The sequence below is a fragment of the Natator depressus genome, chromosome 14 (genome assembly GCF_965152275.1).
Source record: "Natator depressus isolate rNatDep1 chromosome 14, rNatDep2.hap1, whole genome shotgun sequence".
Taxonomy (NCBI): Eukaryota; Metazoa; Chordata; order Testudines; family Cheloniidae; genus Natator; species Natator depressus.
Genome location: NC_134247.1, coordinates 9350040 through 9376132, shown reverse-complemented (window position 1 = coordinate 9376132; position 26093 = coordinate 9350040). Strand labels below are relative to the sequence as shown.

The following is a 26093-nucleotide window of genomic DNA, read 5'->3' as shown; positions in this document are numbered from 1 at the left end:
GGGCAGACCTGTGGGGGGGTACAAGGAGTTTTAGCTCTACAGGGCAGCGTTGGGGATGGAGGCAGCAGCGCTATGGGAGGGTATTTGCTAGAACTGGGGCAGCCTGGGGGGCGGGCGGGGGGACATTTGGCATGAGGCTGGAGGGAGGCAGCCGCTGGGGAAGTTTGGGGGCTAGAGGAGATGGGTGACCCTACTGGGCCGGGGTGAGATCAGCAGGGGGCAGAGAGGCCTTGTGGGGCTGCCAGAGGGCAGAGCGGGCCAGCTCTGAGGGGGCACCTCGCGGGCAGAAAGGGGCTGTTACTAGCTGACTGACAGAGGCGGCGTGAGACTTCCCAGGCTGCAGGCAACCAGTGCTTACCCACCATGCCCCGCGGTTCGGAGAGCGAGGGGGAAAGAGCGGCCCTTTCCCGCGAATTCAGTTCAAAGGAGGGGGAGGGGGAAAGCACCGAGCGGCGAAGCGCACCGACCAACCAAACTCTTCCAGAACCATCTCTGCGTCACGCAGGGGCGGGACTACCGTTGGCCAATCCGTCGGTGCGGCGCCATCCTCGGAGCCAATGGGCATGCGAGGGAGGCGGGAGGAGTGTCGGCGTCGGGTTCGGCTGGTCGCCCGTAGGGCTGAGGAGAACGGAGCGGAGGAGACTTAGAGGAGTTGGAGCTCGGTGCTTCCCCTCCCCCGTCCTTACCCCGCCCGCCCCAGCCGCCCCCCTCCCTCCTCGCTCGGTCTCCGGTCCGCCGGTGCCCGCTCTGGGGTGAGGCCCATGGCTCCTCAGAAGCACGGTGGAGGCGCGGGGCCCAGCTCGGGCTCCGCTGGCGGTGCCGCCGGAGGAGGCGGTGGAGGAGGAGGAGGAGGCGGCGGCGGGGGGTTCGGGGGCTCCGCGGCTGCCGCGGCTCCGGGCGGTAAATCCGGTGGCGTTCCCGGAGGCGGCGGCGGCGGCGGAGGAAGCGGTTACTCGGGGGGCTCCTCGGCCTCCTCGGCTGCTGCTGCGGCGGCTGCAGCGCTGCCCCCTGTGAAGAAGCCGAAGATGGAGCAGATCCAGGCCGACCACGAGCTCTTCCTGCAGGCCTTCGAGAGTGAGCACCGGGAGCGGCCGCAGGAAGGGAGAGGGAGGGGCTGGGGGGAAGGGGAGGCTCTGGGGGTGCGCACAGGCGAGAACGGGGCACAGGGAGGCGGGTAAAGGGGGATGTCGGGGGGAAGGAAACGAGATCACGCCGTGGGGTAGGGCGTGGGGCGGGAGGTGAGCTCGGGGCCGGACTTCCCGGAGGGAGGAAGGTCTGGGGGCTAGAGAGGTTCGTCGCATGGAGCGGAAGCGGGGATCGGGGGTGGCCGGGGTGCGGGTAAGCCCGAAGTGGCAGGCGCTTCGTTCAGATTCGGGGCCCCTTTCGGGGGAGGACGGCGCATTTGTACCCGTTCTCTACTGAAGCGCTTTCCTGGCGTTGCCTTTGGCCTCTGGGAAATGGTTGAAATGGGAAGATTTCAAAGGTGATTTTGTGTTCCCTCTTACCCAGCCCGAGGACGCTTCTTGGGCGGGAGGGAGGGGGTATTTGCGCCCCTTCGGTTATTGCTCCTTTTTGGTGATTTTTGCGTCTCAGGCTGTTAAGGAAAGACTGTGAGCCTCAGTTAACTTAATTTTGCTCTTCTGTGCAAAAGAGAATTATACTGGGTTATTTTAAGTTTGAAATTTAAGTCGCCGCCCTCCCTCTCTCACCCCCCCCCCCCCCGGTGGTTCCAGGTAGGCAGAGAGTCACTTTGGATGCAGGATACAGTTCCTCACAGAAGCTTGGTCGGAATACCCACGATAATAATTAACTTTTACATTGTGTCCTAGTATCCCAAGCCCTGCAGTCTACATGGTGTGAAGGAAAATTAAAATATTAAATCCAGAGATGGTTTTGGGATGAGCTTGTCACCACTGCAGTTATTTGTAATACATAGTAGTTAGCATTTTAATGTTTTTTGTGGGGAGTCTTGAGATCATTGACTAAAGATTCTTTACAACTGCTAATTAACCCCATCAATGAAGATGGAGGGAATGTAAATACTGCATTAGGTCAAGTGATGTAGGGAGGATTAAGTGACTTGCTCAGAATCACAAGTGATCCGTGGCAGGACTCAGAATATAACCCAGAATACTTGAGCCTAGTCCCTGCTCTAACTACTTGAGAAGATGGCTTTAAATTTGGGCATGTAATGAGTAGAAATAAGTAGTACTGTATAAGGTATACTAGAATGTCTACTTGTGAATTCAGTTTTATAGCACTAATGTGAAAATGATACAGTAAAGAAATACTATTTTTGTTAGGATTTGTGTATAACCTAGCAGTTGTGTATGTCATGAACACTTGTGTGGATTTTCTTTTTGAAGGTAATTGAAGAGGATAACTTATTTTTCATTTTGACTTGACAGTATGATAGGATTGTGGAATATATGTGGTTTAATAGATATTCTTGGGAAAGTGTCTAATAAAGTATTGCTATAATGTGTGTTTTTTCTCTCTGCACTTATTCCTCTAGGAAGTCAGAGTTTAAATTCAAGAAGTCATAGTCTGTTTTTAAATGAAATATTAAATCTTTTAGACAGCACTTAGTTTTCTTGTGTCTTTCTACGTGGTAGTTATTTTTTACTTTTGGGTTGCTAAGGTGTTAAAGATTCTCTTAAAGGAATGAAGACCATAAAACGTTTTTATTTTCTATGATATATCCGTAATCTTTTTCCTTCTGTTCTGTTTTTTAACTTGGTCCTAAGCATAGTAAAACCTTTATTTTTATCACCGTTTATAATTAACACAAAGTGAAATCTTTCAGTTTCTCAGTTGGGCTGTGCAGAATTCAGGACTGAGATTACTTAAGGTTTTATGTGGAACTGATTTTTAAAATAAAGTACTTATAAGTAAAACTGAATTACATTTGTGAAAATAAATGATCAGAATACTTTCTGTAGTGCACCCTCCTTCTTGTTCATCTGCTATTTTCAAAATTCATTAAATCACAATATAATTGCCAGTCACTAGAACAAATTAGGTGTGTCAGGAATATAAAAATAAGCAGCTAAATCTTATATTAAAATATTGAGATGGCTGGCTCCCTTACTTTTAAAAATAATCTTGTGGGGGACACAGTGGGAAATATGAGTTGTATAGGAATTTTCCGCTCATTTCACGCACTCCAGTTTGCTCCGTATTTCCCCATTTGTGTTAAACTGAAATAAGAATATTCACCAATTTAAGTGGCTTATACCTGTTTATCTTAAACTGATTCTTAATTGACTTAACCTAAACTGAAAGAGTTCTTTGTGTAGCCTCCTGAGTTGGTTTAAAATGACACCTGTAGTTTGACCAGTGTATCTTCTCATGTAGATAAGGCCTAGTTTCTAGACTGGTGGCTACCAGTCATTATATCAAAAAGAAGTTAGTATCCAGCATGATTATAGAGTAATAGACCATAGACCCACTGTCACCAATCAGTGCTAAGTTATGGTAAAGACAACTTGCTGTTGAAATGGTGGTTAATTTACTAAAGTTAACGTTTTCCCATCCTGTGAGCTTTCTGACATTTCTGTCCTGGCCTAAAACCATTTATATCAAGCATTTTTGTACATGTGTAAGTTTCATAGGTCATTATGATTGCCACTCTGCATTAAGACACTCTTTTGGCATGTAATTATTCACAAGTGATGTCTTCCTGCTTCACAGCAAAGTAAAACAATCTCAAGTTGTCTGATACATTAATAGCAGACTAAGCTATATATCAGACATTATAGATTGGGCAGGGAGAAAACTTGCTTAGTGTTAAAGAATGCTTGGGGATTACTTTAATAATTATCAGTTTTCTGCCTCTGCTCACCTTCTAAAGGCTCTAAGGTGCAACAGGGACTACATCTTTTCATGAAAAATCAAAGGTAGATCAGAGTTCCAATAGTTGATATATGCTATAGTGTAGTAGAGTAAATAAAATGTTGATCATGTTACAGATAACAAGTGGATACTTAAACTGCTGTTAATCTGAATTATGATTTATACATCCCAGTTGTCACATAGGTTTCACTTAATGTATATTTAACTTTAACAGCACCTATTAAAAACTATTTAGAATTGTCTGTATATTTGCTTGTAAGCTTAGTTTTTTTTGTGGGGTATAAGATGCACCAGATAATGTCTATTTCTTTCCTATAGAACCAACACAGATATATAGATTTCTACGTACCCGGAATCTCATAGCAGTAAGTAATTGTTGATCTTAGTCTATTTCTTCACTTTGAATTTGTAGAAATATCCAACTTAAGCATTTTAATTATTTTTCCATTTCTTTGCAGCCAATATTTTTGCACAGAACTCTCACGTACATGTCCCACAGAAACTCCCGAACAAATATCAAAAGGTAATTTTATTCTGTTCGAAAGCTATTCCTAATATTTGAATGTTAACTGATTATTCTCTCCCATTGCTCCATTTCTATTTTGCACTGTAAATTGGTCTTTTCAGATGTAGTGTGAGGCATTAGGCATTCTTGAAGTTGTTATAAGATTCACAACAACTCAGTTTTGAAATACAGTTTGCAAGGGAAAAGTGCGTGTTTATAAACTAAATTGTTTTTGTAATGATGAACCTCATCCTGCCAACAGTTCAGCACATGCTTAACTTTATGCATGGGAATATTCCCATTGTCTTCATTAGGAATACTTAAATATGCAAGTTAAGCATGTGCGGGATCTGGGCCTAAATTCTCAATAAAGTTGTTGGCGGTAACCTTTGACAAGAGATAGATGGATGAAGGCCCAATTTCCAAGGTTCTAAAACCAATTATGCTTTATTACTTGACTCTTATCTAAGTTCTGACTTAGATAATCAATGTATATTTTTCTAAAGAACACTGCCAGGTTAGCTAAATGAGCATGTTGGGAATTCTGCTTAAGCTACTTATGTAGGAAGCTAAATCAGCGTTACTTTTCTGTAATTGTTTTGAAAGCTGTTTAGTGCAACAGTCAGTTAAAATTAATGCTCTAGCTTTATTTTTAAGATTCTTTTTAAATATAAAGGCTTTAGAACCGTATCTTTTCTTTAAAATGGTTACATTGAGTTGCATATGATTCAATACAGGGTTTCTGTTTTTAACATATGGCAAACTAATAGCTCCTCTTGGTAAAGGATATCTGCAGTTCTATAGTTGAAGACTGAAGTCCTTAGAGTTCTCTGGATGAAAGGCACAAAATGTTTGGTGGTTATAATTATTATTTCCTTAGTCAAACAGCAAATCATTCACTATTCTATTGATAGTTAGCAGCCAGAAATTTTACTGGTTAATCCATTAAGATATTATAATAAAGTTTGAATTGCTTGAAAAAAGTATTAGTGTGGAACGGAACATTAGTAATGGTGGGTATTTAAAGAATAGTTATAAAACATAAGAATGGCCATACTGGGTCAGACCAAAGGTCCATCTAGCCCAGTATCCAGTCTTCCGACAGTGGCCAATGCCAGGTGCCCCAGAGGGAATGAACAGAACAGGTAATCATCAAGTGATCCATCCCCTGTTGCCCATTCCCACCTTCTGGCAAACAGAGGCTAGGGACACCATCCCTGTCCATCCTGGTTAATAGCCATTGATGGGCTTATCCTCCATGAACTTATCTAGTTTTTTTTTGAACCCTGTTATAGTCTTGGCTTTCACAACATCCTCTGGCAAGGAGTTCCACAGGTTGACTGTGCATTGTGTGAAAAAAATACTTCCTTTTGTTTGTTTTAAACCCACTGCCTATTAATTTCATTTGGTGACCCCTAGCTCTTGTGTTATGAGGAGTAAATAACACTTCCTTATTTACTTCCTCCACACCATGCATGATTTTATAGATCTCTATCATATCCCCCCTTAGTCGTCTCTTTTCCAAGCTGAAAAGTCTGAGTCTTATTAATCTCTCCTCATATGGAAGCCATTCCATACCGCTAATACTGTTTGTCCTTTTCTGAACCTTTTCCAATTCCAGTATATCTTTTTGAGATGGGACGACCCCATCTGCATGCGGTATTCCAAATGTAGGTGTACAATGGATTTATATAGAGGCAATATGATACTTTCTGTCTTACTATGTATCCCTTCATGATTCCTAACATTGTTCGCTTTTTTAACTGCTGCTTCACATTGAGTGGATGTTGTGTAGGCAGTAAATAAAATTGGCAACGAATGAGGACAGACTTGTATTTGATCCAACAAAAAATATAAAGTGCAAATTCTGTGCGTAGGCTGTATTCCACATTCTCTTATTTTGTTTTAGTTGTTGTTCAGCATTTAACGTAACTTCCTTGCCCTTGAGGATTGTAGGGGTCATTTCCACTTATTGCCAGTGAATGGAAGATAGTTTGTTTTTTTTTAAAAAAAAATCTGCACCTACAACCTGTTCTTCCTTCTTAAAAGGAAGTTATTGACTCCCAATAAGGGATGAGCTGAAAGCATGTTCTGACTTCCTGTCATGAGTTAACTTGCAGCTACTTTTTTTTAAATTTCTCATGACAGTTACTACAGTGGTTTGGATAGTTTATCTTGACTCTCCCCCTTAATTGTTCGAATTGGCACAAAGCCAGACTTAAGAAATGATGTTCACTGTGTTTCTTCAGACTGCTTTGGGCCTAGGGGGCTAGCTCACAGTTTCAAACTGCCGTTCTCCTTTTCCAGCAAGTTCTCCAATGGCTATTCAAGCAACCTGTCCTGTACCAAAGACTGCCATGTCTCAGCCTAAATCGTATCGGTATCTAATGGATATACCAAGCAAACTATACCATATGCAAGAACAGATTTGTGTTGTGAAGATTATCACGTTTTCATTCTGGGTAGTTAAAATGTCTCCCCTCCATTACCTGAAACTTGTTTGGTTTTTTTCAGATGCCTCTTTGTTGCCAAGCAACCACAAGTGATGTTTTGCATGTACATTAAGCATTATTTGCTGCTGTCTTCCATAATAGGAAATTTCTCTTTCCTCAGCTGGATAAGTAATGCCCAGATTCTCTATTTGAAAAAATATTTCTTTACTAACCTTAATTAATGGGTAAAATATACCATCTTTTCAAATCTAGAAATCTACTTTGACAGCTGTTGTTTCCATATGTAGTGAATAGGTTAGTGGCCATTTCATTTATAAGAACTAAAAGTTCAGGTTTTCTGAAAGTAATCTGCTCCATTGAAATCAAGTCAGTAATTAGATGTAGGAAAAATGGAGAAGCAAAGCTGTTTAATACTCTTTACTTTGTAAAGAAAACAAATGTAATACAACAGTTGAAGTAAATTTACACAGTATTTCTGAATATTCAAGGGAAATGTTTTTTCAGCTAAACTGCTAAATCCACAAATGCATTTCCCCCCAAATCTTGCTGATGGGTCTCTTGTTAGACCTGATCTAAACTTAAACTTTTGCCAGCATAGCAGTGTGTGTCAGGAGTGGTGACTTTTTTCCCCTTTCCTGACCAACATAGCTATGCTGGCAAAAGCCCTCGTGTACATGCACTTTATATCAGCAAAAAAGTCCTTTTGCCAGTATAGCTTACTCCATTCAAAGAACGGGTTTAAAAGAACTCTTTTGCTGGTATAAACGGCATCTCCAATGCGAGAATTGCTGGTATACCTCTGCCAGTATATCTGTACTGGCAAACATGTAGGTCAGACCCTAATTGCCACTGTTTATTCAACAGGAATCTGTACAACCAATTAAGCTCTTACTAAGAGCTTTATGTACTACCTACTCAGTACATCAGACACTGATTGCAGGGAGCAAGAAGCTTGAAAGGATTTTTTTTATGAATGGGGGAGTGGAAAATCTCATTGACTGAGGCTTCTTTGTGGGGAATTTGTACACAGCTTGAGCATGATGAAAATTTTGGTGGATTCATTAGTTCTTGAGAAATGGTACTTACGGAAAAGCTATCTCATGACCCATTTCTTTTAGCTATTATAAGTCACAATGCATATATAGTAAATACTTAATTTTCTCAAGTGATTTTTTTTTAATGCATAGCAATTTTTTTATTTAAAAAGCCTATTAATTGCTCTGGGTATTTATAATAATATATAATTGTTATCAATATAAAGCAACATCTGCAACTGTATATGATATATTTACATACCACAATAATAATAATCTCCACTCTCAATATCCCTGGTCTCTCAAATATCTCAAAAAATGCCAGACAAATTGTAACTAAATCACTTACACTGTAGGTTATTCAGGAGGAGAGAAACTCGTGTCAGAAATGAAGTTTTCAGTAAAGCTTTGCTTTGATGTAATTTTGCATTTTATTTTGTTGTTTTTTTAATCTTTTTTGAACTGTAACATTTTCATCCTAGTCTTATTACAGTGTCAGATACAAATTTTATTCTGTGCTTGTAATCCACAAAAAAATATTTTGGTGGGTTTTTTGACAGAACTGACTTTCCCTGTTTGCCCAGGCAGTAGTTTACACAGTGAGCATGAATTTTTCTAGTTTTCAAACTATTTTCAAGTTTGTGGTGAGTGTTAAAAATTTGCCTTTGAAAAAAATGTACCCAAAAAGTCATACTGTTGTTGCATATCTATATATTGAGGATAAATTGGTATTTCATTAAATACGTATTTTGTGATGATGTATTTAGTGCAGAAGGGTGACCAGGTTGGTAAGATAAGTGGACTAAGTTGGTTTTGGTTAGCAATCCTTATTGTGAAAATGTTAATATTAAAGATGTTTGGAGAAACTTGTGCTTTAATATTGAGGCACCCTACTATTTTGATTCTTATTACCTTGTTAAATGTGTGCTGCTTGACTGGGGGGAGACACTTAAGATACTGTATTGCAAGCATCAGTAAATGGTGGTGCACTGAAAATCTTGCATATTGTGACAAAATCATTGTAATGGCAATGTGACATTTAGTCTTCAAATATTTCAGCTGTGATTATCATATTATGTAATGTCCAACATAGACATAAATGTAGTTATTCTCTTCTCTCACTTTCCTTTTATGAAAGTCTCCCATGACTCTAATCATTGTCTTTGTCTATCTCTGGACCTCTTCTGTTTTTTGCCATTTCTTTGACAGGGTGACCAGAACAGTACTTAAAGTGAAGTTATATCATCGATATTATAGCAATATATGCATATGGCATATTTCAAAGTTATGTTCTACCGCATTTTTTAAGCATCGTGATGTTTTGTTTTTTGCCTATCTCTGTGTATTGAGTAGATACTTTTTTCCTGAGTTCTATGGTATAAAATCTAACAGTGTGTTAATTTAAAATTATCTGAACTCTTATCTGAACTACGTTGCATTTGTCAACATTGAATTTCATTTATCATATTGCCCCTTCACCAGCTTTGTTGCGTCCCTCGGAATTACCAGTGTTTTCTCTTGCGTTGACTAATGTACTTTTGTCATATGCAAATGATGCTACTTCACTCTTTCAGTTTTTCCCCATCTTTAATAAATATGTTAAACATCAGTCCTAGTACAGCTACGTGGGGCATCTCATTATTAACCTTCTGATGACATGAAAATTGATCATTTATTCCTTCCCTTTCACTTAGCCATTTTCTAACCAATGACATAACTTTGTTCTTGAGCCATGATTGCTAAGGCTTTGTCTAGGCTGAGGAATAGCCCTCATTCAACAATTGGTATTGGCTTGTACCAGTGTAGACAAGGGCACGTCAAGGTTTTCACTGCTTGAAATCTCAATTACAAGTAGGGGTAAACCTTGATTGTACGCAAACCCTGCATGCCCTTGTCCACATTTGGGTTAATAATGGTGCTGCTTCACTGATTGCCAAACAGGGACTATTTCCAAGTGTAGTCAAGGCCTTAGTTTTCTTAATAGATTCTGTCAAAGGCTTCTTGGAAGTTGAAATAAATTTATTGATTCTCCTTATCCAGTATTTTGTAAATATGCTAAAAAAGTTCTAGTACACTGGAGAGAGATAATTTTCATTTACGGTAGTTATGCTAGTTTGTTCTTATGTTTATCTAGGTGTTTAGTAATTTAATTTTTTTTATTACTGCTCTGTCTGGTATGATGTAAGGCTCACTGGATTGTAATTCCAGATAATCCCTAGGACTATTCTAAAGATTCTCCAGAATAGTAGCTGATTTTAATTATTACAAGTTAAGGTATGCTTAAGTAACACACATGCCAAATCTGATTACTTTTAATTTCTTCACTCTTGGTTTCAGGGTTGTGGGTTTTGTTTTTTTAACTAATTCCTCTTTTTAAAACAAACAAACAAACAAAAAAACCCCTCTCTTCCCCCAAAGCTTAATATATCCGTGCTAGTTTTGGTAATCCCTCACCTGAGAATGTGGTGACTATTATTTAGTAAGTATAGTTGAAGCACTGTTGAAAAAAGTTGCTTTTGTTACTGAGCCTCAGTTTGAGTGGAACATCTCCTGTTCCATGGTCTAGAATTAATTATTCCAAAAAAGTAGTGGTTTGCTTTTCTACCCAATGTCAGCAGCATATGAGAGAGTCAGTTTGTATGTGGAGAGTTGCATGACCTATATTATCACTTTGTTGTGGGTTTGCTAGTAATGTGAATCTATTTTTAGCTAAACAATCACTCAAATAAGTGAGCAGTTTAACATAAATCAAAGCATGAGCCGCTGAAATTTTTTACAAGCTGGAACTTCATATAAAGTTTTAAATAGCTTTATTTTTGGCAGTATTTTAATAAATATGACACTGCCAGTGTAGAGCTCCTTAATAAATTAAATTTGTAAATGTTTCAGAAAGGCAACTGGAGAAAGAAAGGAAGTAAGAGATGAGAAATTTGCAGTGGAGTAGGATAAACAACTACTCTAAAGTTAATAAAAGTTGTATATTGAGATTATAGTATTAAACCATACTTGCAAGATATCAAAATAAAAATTATGGATGTGAAGGCAACTTTCAGGGAATTCGTACACTTGTTCGTATCGTAAATATTGCATTGGTCCAGTGGTTGGTACATTTTGAAATGGCAGGCTTTTATTTTTTAAATGCTATTTGAATGTCAGTAAGACTTGAATAAACTAGTTACAGTTCAGTTAAGAATCAAAATAACAGTTTGATAAGCTGCCAAGTCACATTTATTGTTTAATTAATGTTTTGGTCTCCCTTCACATTAGGTTTTAAATAAACAAACAATTAATATTAATATTGGTGACTTTTAGTCAGTGAAATGTCAGCAAAACAAGACTACCAGTAATACAAGTATTGCCTTTTCTAAATCTAAATGTGGAAAATCTTGCTGGTGTAAGGTTACATACGTTGGTGTAACCTGTAGCATTGAAGGGAATATTTTTTGTGACTTTGGGGATGAGGATTCAATCAGTTTACACACCAATCTTTTTTATAAAGGCATCTCTATTGTGCATCAGTTTAGAGCTAGAAAGAGCTCATTTAACTGCTTTAAAATGACTTTCTGGTTTTATACCCTGATCTCTTGTTGCTTAGGCCTTATTTATGTTTTGCCATAAATATCCCACTGTTGATAACCATTAGGTAAGCTTCTTTGGTGGTAGCAATGGAAGGGCAGGAGTGCAGCCATACCAATAAGATCTACTTGGAGCTTTAACTATTGTGCCATGTAGACTTGTTCTGAACAGTTACACAACTTGGGAGTTCATATGGTATCTGGGAGCCCTGTCTGGACTGTTGTTTCGACCATTGTTGTTGCTGGAGGAAACTTCTGGCAAAAAACCCCCAAACTTAGTGTAGACAAACCTTTCTTGTTCACTGCCTGTTGTATGGTAAGAGACCATGTACTGGGAAGAAAAACATTCCCTGTGGTCAGTGTTCTTTTCTTCTCCATCTGTCTTGCTTAGACTAGGAAGAGAAATGCAAAGCGGGGCTGCACTTGCTGTTAGTGAGTGGATAAGTGCATTTATCCTGAGAGTCTGGTACTAGTCAATCTAAAGAACCTTGCTGGAATCCAGGATGGAACTTTAGTCTTTCTATTAAAGAGAATTGGAAGACTAATTCTGAAAAATTTTGAATAACCTCTGCCTAGGAATGTTGTTTACAGCTTAATTCCCATTGCTGAATACTGTATCATATAAGATAGAAAGGATGAATAGGTTGATGTTAATACCTTACAGGGGAAAAAATGTAATGTGATTATTCCTTAAGATGTAAACTCATTTTCCTCTGAAAAATATTCCTATAACTGGTCTGTTAGTGAATGTCACCTTTGTATTATGTTTAGAATTCACCTTGTTGAGGAAAGAAATAATCTTTCAAGAATGAAATATAAATAGACCTGCTTCTGCCACATAGTAACCACATTTCTAATCCTTGTATATGGTTAATTTGGGACAACCTGAGAGCAAATTTGTATGTTGATAGTTGGCATGGCAATCAGTGTAAGGAGGTTGATTTTTTTTCTAAACAATATTAAATGTCATCTTTAGTCAAACATATTTGTACCACAGTTTGAGTGGACCCCTATCTAGCTGTCTTGCTGATATTGAAGAGTGTTTTAATATTAAATTGTGTTGCTCTACAAAATTCTATAATTTTAATTTCTGATAGTTTAGTAATTAGTCCTGTGATTCTGATACTGAGGTCCAGCTTTTCAAGCAGCTGTCTTTGACTTCTCAGGCCTCTTCTTAGGAGGGAGAAGTTAGAACAGCAGGTTAAACCAATATTTGAAGAAACTGATGTGTATACTGAAATTTGTTTAATCAGAATTTTTATTTCAGTTAATATTGTACATAAAGGAAATACCTCTAAAAATGAAAATTACCTACTATTCATGCATTTTATTTTTCCACAGGAAAACGTTCAAAGTAGATGACATGTTATCAAAAGTAGAGAAAATGAAGGGAGAGCAAGAGTCTCACAGGTATTACCTGCTCATATTTTTATCAATAAATCATGTATGGCTGTCAATGAGGGAACAGGATAAAAGGGAGTGATTATTACAGGGTGCAGTACCTGCCACATGAGTGTAGTGTAGCATCCAATTAATATTTGTATATGCACTCTAATAGGTTGAGTACTTACAAAATATAAGAGAGAGCATAAAAGACAAGGTTACAAAGGATCTGGCTTTCCGTTGGGCTAGACTTTCCAGTATTTCTACTGTTCATATTTTAAGCACCTTAAGCTTCTTCTTTAGCGTTTAAAAAAAAAAACAAACTTACGCTTAACTGAGTTGCAATGTCAGCAGCTGATCCATGAAAATATATTTAAGCAGTGGAGAAGATTTAGCAAGATTCTGACTGTAATAGTCTCATTTTTCATGTGATTAGTTTTTGTGCTGCTTGCTGCTTTCACAGGTTCCTTTATTCCTGGTCTTTATGAAAAGAAATTAAATTTTTCATTGAATTTAACAACTTTTTAAATGTTGAAGTGCCTGTATTTTAGAACTCTGTAATTTACTTTTACAGTGCTCTTAATAAAAGAAAATTAATTTCTAGGACTGTCAAAAAAAAAAGTGATCAAAAAAATTAATCACGCAATCAAACAATAATAGAATGCCATTTATTTAAATATTTGTGGATCTTTTATACATTTTCAAATATATTGATTTCAGTTCCAATACAGAATACAAAGTGCACAGTGGTCACTTTATATTTATTTTTGCTTACAAATATTTGCACTGTAAAAAACAAAGATAGTATTTTTCAAATCCCCCCATTGCAAGTACTGTAGTGTATTGTCTTTATCATGAAAGTTGAATTTACAAATGTAGAATTATATAAAAAACAAAACAAAAAACCAAACTTGAATTCAAAAATAAAACAATGTAAAACTTTAGCGCCTACAGGTCCACTCAGTCCTAGTGCTTGTTCAGCCAATTGCTCAAACAAGTTTGGTTACATTTGCAGGAGATAATGCTGCCCGCTTCTTGTTTACAATGTCACCTGAAAGTGAGAACAGGCTTTCACATGGCACTAATGTAGCCACTGTCACAAGATATTTACCTGCCAGATGCGCTAAAGATTCATCTCCCTTTATGCTTCAACCACCGTTCCAGAGGATGTGCATCCATGCTGATGACAGGTTCTGCTCACTAACAATCTAAAGCAGTACAGACTGATGCATGTTCATTTTCATCATCTGAGTCAGATGCCACCAGCAGAAGGTTGATTTTCTTTTTTGGTGGTGTGGATTCTGTAGTTTCTGCATCCGAGTGTTGCTCTTTTAAGACTTTTGAAAGCATGCTCCTCCACACCTTGTCCCCTCAGATTTTGGGAGGCACTTCAGATTCTTAAACCTTGGGTCGAGTGCTGTAGCTATCTTTAGAAATGTCACATTGGTACCTTCTTTACGTTTTGTCAAATCTTCATTGAAAGTGTTTTTAAAATGAATAATATGTGCTGGGTCATCATCCGAGACTGCCATAACATGAAACATATGGCAGAATGTGGGTAAAACAGAGCAGGAGACCTACGATGCTCCCCCAAAACAGTTCTGTCACTATTTTAATAACGCATTATTTTTTTAATGAGCATGGAAGCATGTCCTCTGGAATGGTGGCTGAAGCATGAAGGGATATATGAAAGCTTAGCATATCTGGCACGTAAAGACCTTGCAATGCCAGTTACAAAAGTGCCATGCGAATGCCTGTTCTTACTTTCAGGTCACATTGTAAATAATAAGCAGGCAGTGTTATGTCCCAAAAGTGTTAAATAAGCTTGTTGGTCTTCGTGATTGGCTGAACAAGAAGTAGGACTGTGTGGACTTGTAAGCACTAAAGTTTGACATTGTTTTGGTTTTGAGTGCAGTTATGTAACAAAAAAAAATCTACATTTGTAAGTTGCACTTTCGTGATAGAGATTGCATTACAGTACTTGTATGAGGTGAACTGAAAAACACTATTTCTCATTTTTAGAGTGCAAATAGTAATAAAAAATAACGGAGAACTGTACACTTTGTATTCTGTGTTGTAATTGAAATCAATATACTTGACAATGTAGAAAAACATCCAAAAATATTTAATACGTTTCAGCTGGTATTTATCGCTTAACAGTGTGATTAAAATGGCAATTATTTGCAATTAATTTTTTTGAGTTAATGCGTGAGTTAACTGCGATTAATCGACAGCCCTATTAATTTCATTACCTTTAATGGCCTTTTCTTATTCTATTATGGTGCTTATTGTAGTGAAAGCTGTTCATTAAAGATTGCAAGATTTCCCATAACCCTCTATTCTCATCTGCTGGGGAAAAAAAACAAACCTCCTTTGGTCTGTGGCTTTCTGGGTTTGATCTGAGCCCACATAGGTGCATTTTTTGAAATTTTATATGCTTCCCTCAGCAGTGCTTGAACTGCTGAAGCAAGTCAGGGTGGGGTGGGGTGGGGGGGAATACTTTGCTTTAAAGAAGCATTTTAAATGTTTTTTATGCAGAGAAGAAAAGAGGCTGATCTTAAACTGAACATCATATTTGACTATTGCTCAGTGGGAATTATTGCTGTGCATTTGAAAAAAAAAGTTATGGTATTAAGCAATGAAATGGTGGGTTTAATGAATGTCTAGCTAAGTTTAGTAAGTTTTGCAGTTTGGCATTGTGGAAATAAGCAAACAGTTGAGTTGAAAATGTGGAGTTATGAAAAGCATACTTGTGTAGATTCATGTAGGTGGAGCTAAAAGTTTCTAAACAGTTAAAGGTTTGAATCTAATTTTTTTGAAAAGCATTTGGATCCTTAGAGCAGTGGTGGGCAACATGTGGCCTGTCAGTGTAATCCGCTGGCGGGCCATGAGACAGTTTGTTTACATTGACTATCTGCAGGCCCAGCTGCCCGCAGTTCCCAGTGGCCTCAGTTCTCTGTTCCTGGCCAATGGGAGCTGCGGGAAGCAGTGGTTAGCATGTCCCTGTGTCCTGCACCACTTCCCGCAGCTCCCATTGGCTGGGAACGGTGAACCACGGCCACTGGGAGCTGTGGGCGGCTGTGCCTTCAGGTGGTCAATGTAAACAAACTGTGTCGTGGCCCGCCAGCGGATTACACTGACGGGCCACATGTTGCCCACCACTGCTTTAGAGTATTAGCTTTATTTTGTTCCCATTTTGATCTTGTACAGCAGACATTTAAAATAGAGTAAGGTGTGCATCTTCCTGTTCCAATATAAGTATTTGAGATGTCAGCTCTTACTTGGCAAGGTCTCACATCATACTTGGAAAACTTCGAAATTCAACATAGCAAATCTAAAACTTGGAGTGACAAACTTCTGCTTATTTTGACATTGTGATGGTTGTAGAAAAACAGATATTCCGGTAACTAGTATGTTGTCTCCATAAACTGCAAACAGTTATTGACAGATTGGCCAACAGTGGGCCAAAGGTCTCTGAAACACAATTTTATTTTGGTTTTCTATATCCAATTAATAGCTTAATTGAGTTCCAAAGAAGTGTATCTGGACTGACTTTTTATAACAAATTACAGTACAGATCAACTTTAAACAGCTCAGGTATAAAACATTGGAAACTTTAAGAAAATGAAAATGTCTCTTAAATAGCTAAAAATAGTTGCACATCCTATACCTATCTTGAGCAACTTACTGTAATTTTATAGCTATACTCCTGTTTTTATAAAGCTGCTTTCTGCTGTACTGAGACTCTCGAACTTGAGGGAGAGTGAAACTGATTGCTTGCAAAGAATTCTCAAATGCAAAAAGTAAACAATTAAAAAATATCTAATCTCTCAATTAGTGTTTTGTGACAGTAGCTGATAAAAGAAATCACACTTCTCTGAAAGTAAGTTGATATCTGTCCCAGTAACTGTCAGCATTTTGGAATGTGCACAATATATATTTCACTTGAATTTGACTTATATAGGTGAAGTGAAAATAAAAATCCCCAAATCAGTAATTTATGCAGACTTGCATTTTAATATAGTTTTTTCTATTTACTTTCCAGTACCAGATTGGAAGGGTTGGGTTTCCTTTCAGCTGTTAATATTGCATACACCCAACATACTCAATGAACACTACTCCTTTCGCTAAGTATTTGATGCCTCAGTAATTACAGTTGCACTTAATAGTTTCAGTTGCAGACCCCTAAAGATTTTGCTGGTGATTATGCTTTTTGGTTCCAGCAGTATTCTGAGATGGGTGACATTGTGACCATTTTGTACTATTAAGCATTTGGTGCACTATGCTCTAATGAATAATATTTGCAATATAGGCTTAATAGTTTTATTTGATGGATATCATAAGTACAGAAAATTTCACCATATTCTATCAATCCAAAAATATTAAATCTGTATTTATAGAGCAAATGAATAACATATAAGCAGTTGGTAGAAACTATGATGGGAAGAGACTAAAGCATACATTGTACTTCTGTGGTTTTAGGTGCAATTCCAGTGAATGAATTTCTTCCCTATCCTAAATTAGACATTGAGCTACTGTAGTATTTTAGGAAGGAATATGGTTGAATTTCATTAACCCTGTTTATGAACGTCCACAGTAATTGTTTTGCTATGGGATATGGTGTATCCTGATGAGCAGATCACATTTAGTTCTTCATGCTGGCTTTATATTCTCCTTTAGTGCAAAACTATTGATGATCAGCTAAAACATTTCTCTAGGTTGTGTTTAATGGTTTATGAAATTTTATGCTTTCTATAAATTATGGAACAGAGCCAGACAATGGAAAGATTGTAATATTCTTGACTAACCAGAACATTAGAGAAGCTTTTTCACAAACTGAGAATCATTCAGGTGTGCTTTTGCACTCTTCTTTATAGGCCTCTGAGGGAAAGTATGCTTTGAAAGTTTTACAAAATATTAGCTGAAAATTGGTTATGAAGCACATATGCTACATTGAAATCAGCTTATTTTGGGAATTGTGTAAATCAGTAACTAAACACTTAGTTTATTCACTAATCAAATTAAATTGGTTTTGCTTACAATTGTGTATTGTATAAGTATTGCTTGCTTGAAATAAGCCAGATGGATCTCTGGTTTCCAAGGATTGTTCTGTAACCTTACTGAAGCAAAATATCCAAGTTTAAAATACATTTCTGTTTGTCCTAACACCAAAATGTTTTGCTTTGCTCCCTCTACTAAACTTTCACTTTTAAAAATATAAAATCAATTCCTCATCTTTCTGATGATAATGCAGTCTGGCACTATAACATTCTTTCATTCTGATGTAATATACAAGTCAGTGCAAGCATTGTCTTGTAAATACTAAAGCAATTGGGGTACTTATTAAAACATCAGTAGTTTGAGGATTTCAGGAAATACTTGTCATGCACTGACAAAGCACCCCAAGAAAGTCTGTGTTCTAGGGTCGATTTGATTTTTTTAACTCAGCCATTTAAATCACCATTTTTAATCGTAATTTAAATCAAGCAGGAAATCTTGATTTCAATCTATTAATTTTTTTTTCAATTTTATTTTTAAACTATTTTTCTAAAGATATTAACAGTTTAAACATGTTGATTTACAATGAAATTTAGCCTCTACACTAAATATGGTGGTACTTTTTGCTAACCTGGAGGTCGCACTATATATATATGAAATTATGTAGCATAACATATATTAGATACTTGATTTTTGTTTTTTTATGTTAGAAAATGCTGAATGATGCATTTCGTATTTACTAGCCTTTTTTTTAACTTGTGATTTGTCAAGCTATACTTGGATGGAAATTAGAATTTAAAATGCAAAAAACTAGCTTTTTAAATTAAAACTACTTCAAGTATACCAGGTGCATAAGAATAAAAATTTACCAAAATATGTTCTGCATTTAAAACTAAGGAAGTATTATCTGTAGTTAGTGAATTGAACTGAATGTTTCTGTGCACCATGTCCTTCAGTATTTTAGGACAAGTAGATGTCATCCTCGTATACCTAGGTTTATTCATACATTGGAATAGGGAAAACAAGCTTTCCTGCTTTTTCAGCTTCCTGTCCGTTTTTAATTTGAATGAAATAGTCACAGAACTGAACTAGCTGAATAAACTGAAATGAAAAATATACTCTCCAACTGTAGAAGAGGCTGCTGCTGATTTTTTTTAAATTTATTTTATAAATCAGTTTTTATTTATCCTGCTGGCTTCATAAATGGTTCTAGAGCCTCACAGGCCATATTGGGAGGGGAAAAAAAACTGAGTGAAGTTATTCAAGATGCCCAACTGCCCCAAATTAAATGTTTTGAATGCTGCTGTGACTTATATGGGACACTATCCAATACGACAATATTTCATCAAATATTATCAATTCTATATGTAGAGGACTTAAGCACATTCAGATTTTTAGCCTCTGGTCATAGTGACAGCTATTTCCAGAATAATTCCATATTCATTTTTCAACCTTATTCAAATGTATTAAATTACCTCATTCTGAGTTTAGTAAATCCACCTTATCCAAATCTTAAAGCAATATAATACGAAAAGTAGGATGATCTGTGTAATAAACTACAGTAATATAAAATAAAATACACAGTAATCAAACCATTAACTGCATGTGTTGAAGGGTATATGTGTTTTAAAGGTGGGTCTACTAGTCCCACCTATTAAGGTTGACCATCAGTTGTCATAAGATCCAGTTTTCAGTTGCTAATAATTTTACTTGACTTCAGAATTGTGCCTTTTGCTATCCCATGAAAATAGACCCAAATTTTATCAAGTTATAATAAGCCTTTGAAAAACTGTAGTTCACATATGCTTAGTAGAGACTTCTTGGATTTTAGCAGCTAAATCTCAGAAGATCCCATTCTCAGTGTGCATGCTTGAGCCTCTCACAGCTCCTTGTGCTCACTATACCGCATGTGCCATTGCCACAGTGACTGAGTATACTTCAGTCCAGGGCTACAGGTGAGAAAGCCAGACTTTCTCTGTAATGGCTGCTGCGGGCTGGGCCTGACCAGTGAAACTGTGAGCAGGGAGCCTGTCATGTCACTCAGTTGACCACCTTGCTGGAACCCAGGCAGTGTGGAGGAGGAAGCAGTGTGATTGGAATGCAGAGGGGACAAAAGCCAGACTGGGAAGAAAGAATGGAGTAGATTGTGACAAGGAGTCTGGGGAGGTTTGGGGGAGGGGGAAATGGGAGGCTGAGACTCTTTGGAGGAGGAGGGCTGGGACTTTGGAGGCAAGGTGACAGAAGAGTGACAGGGAGGTTGGGACTGGCAGCTTTCAACTGCCATAACCATGAGAGGTTTCAGAGTAGCAGCCGTGTTAGTCTGTATCCATGAAAAGAAAAGGAGTACCCACGAAAGCTTATGCTCAGATAAATTTGTTAGTCTCTAAGGTGCCACAAGTACTTCTTTTCTTATAACCATGAGACAATCCTTTCTGTTCCTGCAGTCCCCTGCCTTATACACCACACGCCTTGTAACTTCAACAGATTAAGTAGGGATTCTACAGATAGAAGCCACTCTTTATGCAACCCTGATTCATCCCCAGAGCAGGTTCATCCTGTGCACAAATACTGGGGCCTTGTGGGGAAAATATAGTATGTGATATAAGACTATATCATAGTGCACACGCACAGGCAACTCTAATTCTTTCACTTCCTAACTTTTGAGTGCTTGACATTTCTATCGGAATGTTCTTTTAGCATAGATTTTGTATGTAGTATATTACAAAATACACCCTCAAACCCTTGTCTTCAGGCACTGAGTATTCATTAAGGTAGTGGTCAAACCCTCTGCCTTCTGAAAATGCTGATCCATGCCGGGGTACCTTTCTATATGCAAAGAAGTTTGTCTTAAAATTTGCATCCAATTGCTATATTTAATATGTGAAGCTCTGGAAATTACTAAGTGGCTAGGAGACAGTTGATTCACTTAATGATTATAGATCTGATTCTGGTTATAGACTGATTCTGAGGGATAATGTACTGAATAATCTGTGATTTTTGAGGCGAAAATACCTATTTATTCTAACTTTTTTTTCCTGTTTAGCTTGTCTGCCCATCTGCAACTCACATTTACTGGTTTCTTCCATAAAAATGGTATGTCTATTAAAATTCATTATACTACATTATAATGTGTAATAAACCTCTTAAACGTTCAGTATCAGGGAATAGACTTGAGCTGAATAGATTTGCCGTATATTACAATCCCAGATGTTTGTACAGTGTATTTTTTTAATTGCTTTGAGCTCGAATATCCCACTAGCACAATACTTATATATTTTTCCTTTTTACAATAGAAAAATGCGTACCTTCTCATATGTACTTTAGATAAGTGCTTTGTGACATTAATACTAAGCAATAAAATGTTGCAAACTTTCACTCAGTACATGCAGATTCTGTTAAAAGCTTAAAGTCTTTGTCGTGCTTTTAAACAGTTAATAGATAAAAGTTGAGTTGAGTTGTTCTCTTCAAGCAAGTATCCATATGGAATTCTTCTGGTTTTCTTGGGAATTTGAAGTGGAACAAAAAAAAATCAAGTAATGCTAAATTCCTATTTTGAGGTTCCACAAAGTTGAAAGAATATTTTCATTGATATAAAATATAGACCAGAAATGAAACTGAAAATGCCATACCTAGATCTTTAAAGATGAACTGAAATAATCTTATTTTGCTAATGATTTATGGTTGTAAATATCTGTATGTATATATGCAGCCGTAACTTCACAATAAGTTAATAGAATTCTTGAACTACTAAGACGTGAGTCCGTGGTTTTCTCCTCCAGTTAGAACAGGAAGCTGTGTTCTTTATGGTGCTTTAGATATTGGTAATTTATTAACTCTTACATACCCGAATTCAGTTCTTTGCAGATAAATAAAAGAAAATTACTTTAAAATATTTTATTTTAAAAGATTTATTTCCAACTTTTAAATGAACACGTATTCTGTTAGTGACCTTTTTTGTAGTATTCAAAAAATATTCAGCTCACTTAAAGATCTATATTTTTAGTATGGGTAATGGTGTCTGCAAACATTTATGCTCTCTGAACATTTTGTATACTTGGCCTGGAAATTGTTCCAAAATACACTTAAATTATGATTAGTAGCATCTGGATTTGAAAATCTATTTTGCCAGTGATAAATAGGAATTTTGTTTTGGTGAGTGCGTGTTGCTCCCTTGATCTAGGAATACTTTTGAGTGTTCCTTTTGTGGAATTGAAGAGGAATATCCAAAGAAGAGTGCTGGTCCCACTGCTGCCCTGATTCCATTTGGGAATGCTTATCTTCTGTTTATACCCTCAGGAATTTTTCAACTTGTTGCCTCTACTCTAATGCTTTATCATGGAAGCAACAAGGAGATCAAGGAGCCCATACCCTGTGGTGAGAACAGAAGTAAAAGAAATCGCTGGTTGCTCCCCATGGCCTGACAGAGGATGGGGGTGGGGGAAACAAATGCATAGTGCTGTAGTCTAGCTTCAGACACCTAATGATCCATTCCTCCCAAATATGGTCTATGGACAACACCTAATGGGAAGCACACTATACACAACTTCAAATAGTTGGTGTATAGAATGGGGATGCCTGGGTGCTCTCTGTGGGCCCTGCTGACAGACCATGTCTTTTAATTTAATTTCTGGCTTAGACTCCCTGTGTTAGTAGGTTTGAGCAGATTTTTCAAGGTGTTAGCATAATTGCTGTAAATCATTCTGTGACTGTTGGTAATGTGGCTGCGCTGTTTAACTACGAAATCCGCATACGTTGGCGTTGCTCTTTCAGTAGAGAAATATGCACAGTGAAAACAATATGATTGCATGTTCATCCTAAAGAACATCTCTCATGAGCAGTAGTGAATACTAAATATAGAAAGTTTTGTGACAGACTAGCCATTGACATGCTTTTTTGGTGTGATAGTAAAAATGATTCTAAAAGCTCTCAGAATAATGCTATTTTTTATTTTGCAAATTAAACACAGCTATGGTTTTTTGTATATCTGCTGGTCGGTATTCTTTGATAGGAATGTCTTTCTGTGAACATTTGTATTCTTGCGTGAACAGGATTAACTTTCAAATTAACAGTGAAAAATTCTCTTAAAACTAAAGCATGTAAATCCATTACAATTCTTAAGATTGCTAATGCCCCTGTAAGTAACTAAAATTTGCAGGTGAGCTACCAAAATTGTTACTAAATTAAAAACAGATCATGCTTGTTCAGTGTGAATATAATGCCAGTAGGAAGGTTAGTTAGGAGACACAGGGCATGGTCTCTAGTATGCTGACAACTCTTTGATGTCTCATCTGATCTGATAGGTGTAATTGAACATTTTACTTGGTGTCTGAGATTTTGGCTTTGGATGAGGGCTAGATGGTTTAAGCTTAACACAGATAAGACTGGGTGTTTCCTGAGGTAATAGGGTGGGGGTGGCAACTAGAAGAAATGGCAGATTATGAAAGTCCTTTGATTGTGAAACTGAATAACAAGCTGGATATACCTCTGCAATTTTAAGTATTAGCATCTAGCTGTCACTGATAGTTCAAGGTAGCAGCTTTGACCAAGACTGCCTGTTAAATCTCTGCTGGTCAAGAGCAAAACCTCTTTTTTGGATGTAGACCTTTCTACAATGATCTGCGTTTGTTGTCATCACACTGTTGTGATGTTCTCTCGGGATGCATCTTAACTCTTTAGAAACGAAGTTAGTGAAGAATATGGTTGTCCAGTTCAGTGGTGCAACATGCAGAAAGCACATTGTAAGATCATCTGTTTCACTGCTTTTCATGAAGCCATGGTGTGAGATATATGTATTTTTTTTTATAGTAGGTGCTTTGGGCAGTTTTTATTTTGGTTGGAGTAAGCTTGGATGGATAAATTACTGTTTGGGATTTTTTAAAAATCTTTTAGTTTATATTCATGTTTACAAAAGCACCTAGAGCCATGAATAGTGCTCTGAAATACATTTGCAGAAATAGAAATATTCAGATGAGTAAGGAAGAAAAGAACTGGACTGCAGGAATGTTGCCAGTTAATTTAATAAGGATTTGATATAATGTAGAGGTTAATTTACTTAATAAGCAGCAGATCAGTAAAGTAAACTAGTTCCCACTACACTCAAATTGTCTGAAATAGTTATTTTACTTTGTGATGGTTCTAAATTTCAGTTTTAAGAGGACAAAGTTAGATCTGAAGAAATCTGTTCAGTGCTGGACTGGTCAGTCTGTTGCCAGAGACTGAATTTGTTCTCCACAAATTATCTTAAGTTCACGTGATGAGGCCTTTATTTACACTGTAAATGTGTTTTAATGCAGATTTTTATTGGCATTGATGATCATACTACTGGTAGTAGCCATCTTGAACATTACATCAATTGGAAAATCTGTAGCACAGGGATTGTAAAATTATTTATTTTAAACTGCATTTTTTTTCAGTTCTCTCGTTGGTCTCTAACACTCTGCTTGGGGTTGAAAGTTGTGATTTCTAACTGATGGCATTTGGGTCCTTGGCAATGATGCAAAGTAAATTGTAGATTTGGGAGGAGTAAATAAGAATTTTTTATGGGAAATAATTTAGGTCACTCACCTGAAACTGGAGTTTTCTGGCTTTTCTTAACAAATCCACATTCACCCTTTTTTTTTCCTATTGCTTCAGAAGCTTGTGGTTGGTGAATGTTCTACTCTGCCTCTGGGCTGTACTATGAACCTGTACAGAACCCTCAATTACAATTTTTATTATAGCAGTACTGGGTACATGTTTATGATGTAAACTTGCATTTTGGCATGTGGATCTGTGGGGGAGACCTATTTGGATAACTCCAGTTATAGGTAAATGATTCAGTTTTTTACTGACTGTTTTCTTAAAAGGGGAGTTAAAAACTAGAGTTGTACTTTACTATGAACCAAGAGCTAAAAAAAGACGAATGGAAGTGAGTTTGCCCTGTTATGTTAAACTTTCAAACATTACAGATCAACTCTACTTACATTTTTAATCTGCTAATAATGGAGCAGTTACAAAGTAAGGTTCTTTCCCCAGATGGGGAGTAAGTACTGAAATTTCAGTGGGTGTGTGTGACTTTAGAACTTTGCAGAAAGTCCTTGTATCTGAAAATGGCAGTGATTTAAAAAAAAAAAAACTGCAGTAAACTTGTGGGCACTGAATAGAGTTGTTACTTTTTCAAGACTTAAAATATTTTTCTGTTTAGATAAGCCATCACAAAACTCAGAGAATGAACAAAATTCTGTAACCCTGGAAGTACTGCTTGTGAAAGTTTGCCACAAGAAAAGAAAGGTAACATGACTTGAGAAACATTTCATAAATGTTAAAGTGCAAAGCTTAATTGATTCCTAAACATCTCTTTAGTTTCCAGTTTGGTAATGTTAGTTAATGACAGCATGATGCTTCAGTTAAGAGATTAAATTGGTCTTAAACTTACATTACTACTAGAGAGCACTACCTGTCTAAATTACTTTCCGTTGATTATGGATGGAATTTTCAAAAGCACTTAACATTGACTTTATTCTGCTCTGACTGAAGTCACTGGGAGTTTTACCACTGATTTCTGCAGGAGCAGAGTTGACCAGTACTGAGCACTGTTGAAAGTAATCTTGTAGGAAAAGCTGCTTAACTTGTTGCCTGCTGTTCTACTTATGGATGCTATCCTTAATCTAGATGTGTGTTTGGAAGGAAATTAACTTCTCACTTTTCATTTTTGCCTGCCAAGATATTTTTGGGTATATTTACATTTTAGGAGGCGCAATTTTTATTCATTCAACTAAAGTTGTAAGATTTCTTGCAGATCTTGAAAAATCTAAGTGGTAAACTTTCCCTCATGAATGTGGGTTGCCTAACACATCAATTAAAAAAAAAATCTAGTTCCCATTTAAAACATTACTAGCTTATATTGTTATGAAGATAACTTACCAAATGTAGCATGTCTTTCTGCGTTTGCATATAGCTATGAACAATGTCAGAGATAGGCACTGAAATGATTTACAGGGGATGAGGTACCCCCAAAAAGAGAACTGGGTGAAGAGTGAAGAAATGCAGTTTTTTCTTTTGTAGCATTAGTTAGGCTGAAAAGGAGTACATTAGTGGAGACCTCCTTTCAATTTGTAGAGGAGTTATAAAGCTTCAGATTTCCAGATGTCTAACAGCAGAATAGATGGTGTCCCAAATTGAGACCTTTCTTACCACCTCAGAAGTTGGGCTTCTCACAAAGGCACTGCCTTGGACTTTGCTGGTGGCCACACCAGCACTCATATTCATTTAACTACGCTACATGCATTTGTATCTGCACCTGACTAGTAAG

General features: G+C 37.4%; 1 protein-coding gene across 1 annotated transcript in view; it reads left to right on the top strand.

Moving 5' to 3' along the window:
- The first annotated feature begins 751 nt into the window (after positions 1-751).
- SUZ12 (SUZ12 polycomb repressive complex 2 subunit) overlaps positions 752-26093 on the top strand; it is a 51025-nt gene continuing 25683 nt past the window's right edge. The window contains exons 1-6 of the mRNA XM_074970910.1: positions 752-1074; positions 4174-4220; positions 4314-4378; positions 12764-12832; positions 20847-20896; positions 24987-25072. Of these exons, the coding sequence (XP_074827011.1) occupies positions 762-1074; positions 4174-4220; positions 4314-4378; positions 12764-12832; positions 20847-20896; positions 24987-25072 (630 nt within the window). The 5' untranslated portion in view covers positions 752-761. The remainder of the gene's footprint in view (positions 1075-4173; positions 4221-4313; positions 4379-12763; positions 12833-20846; positions 20897-24986; positions 25073-26093) is intronic.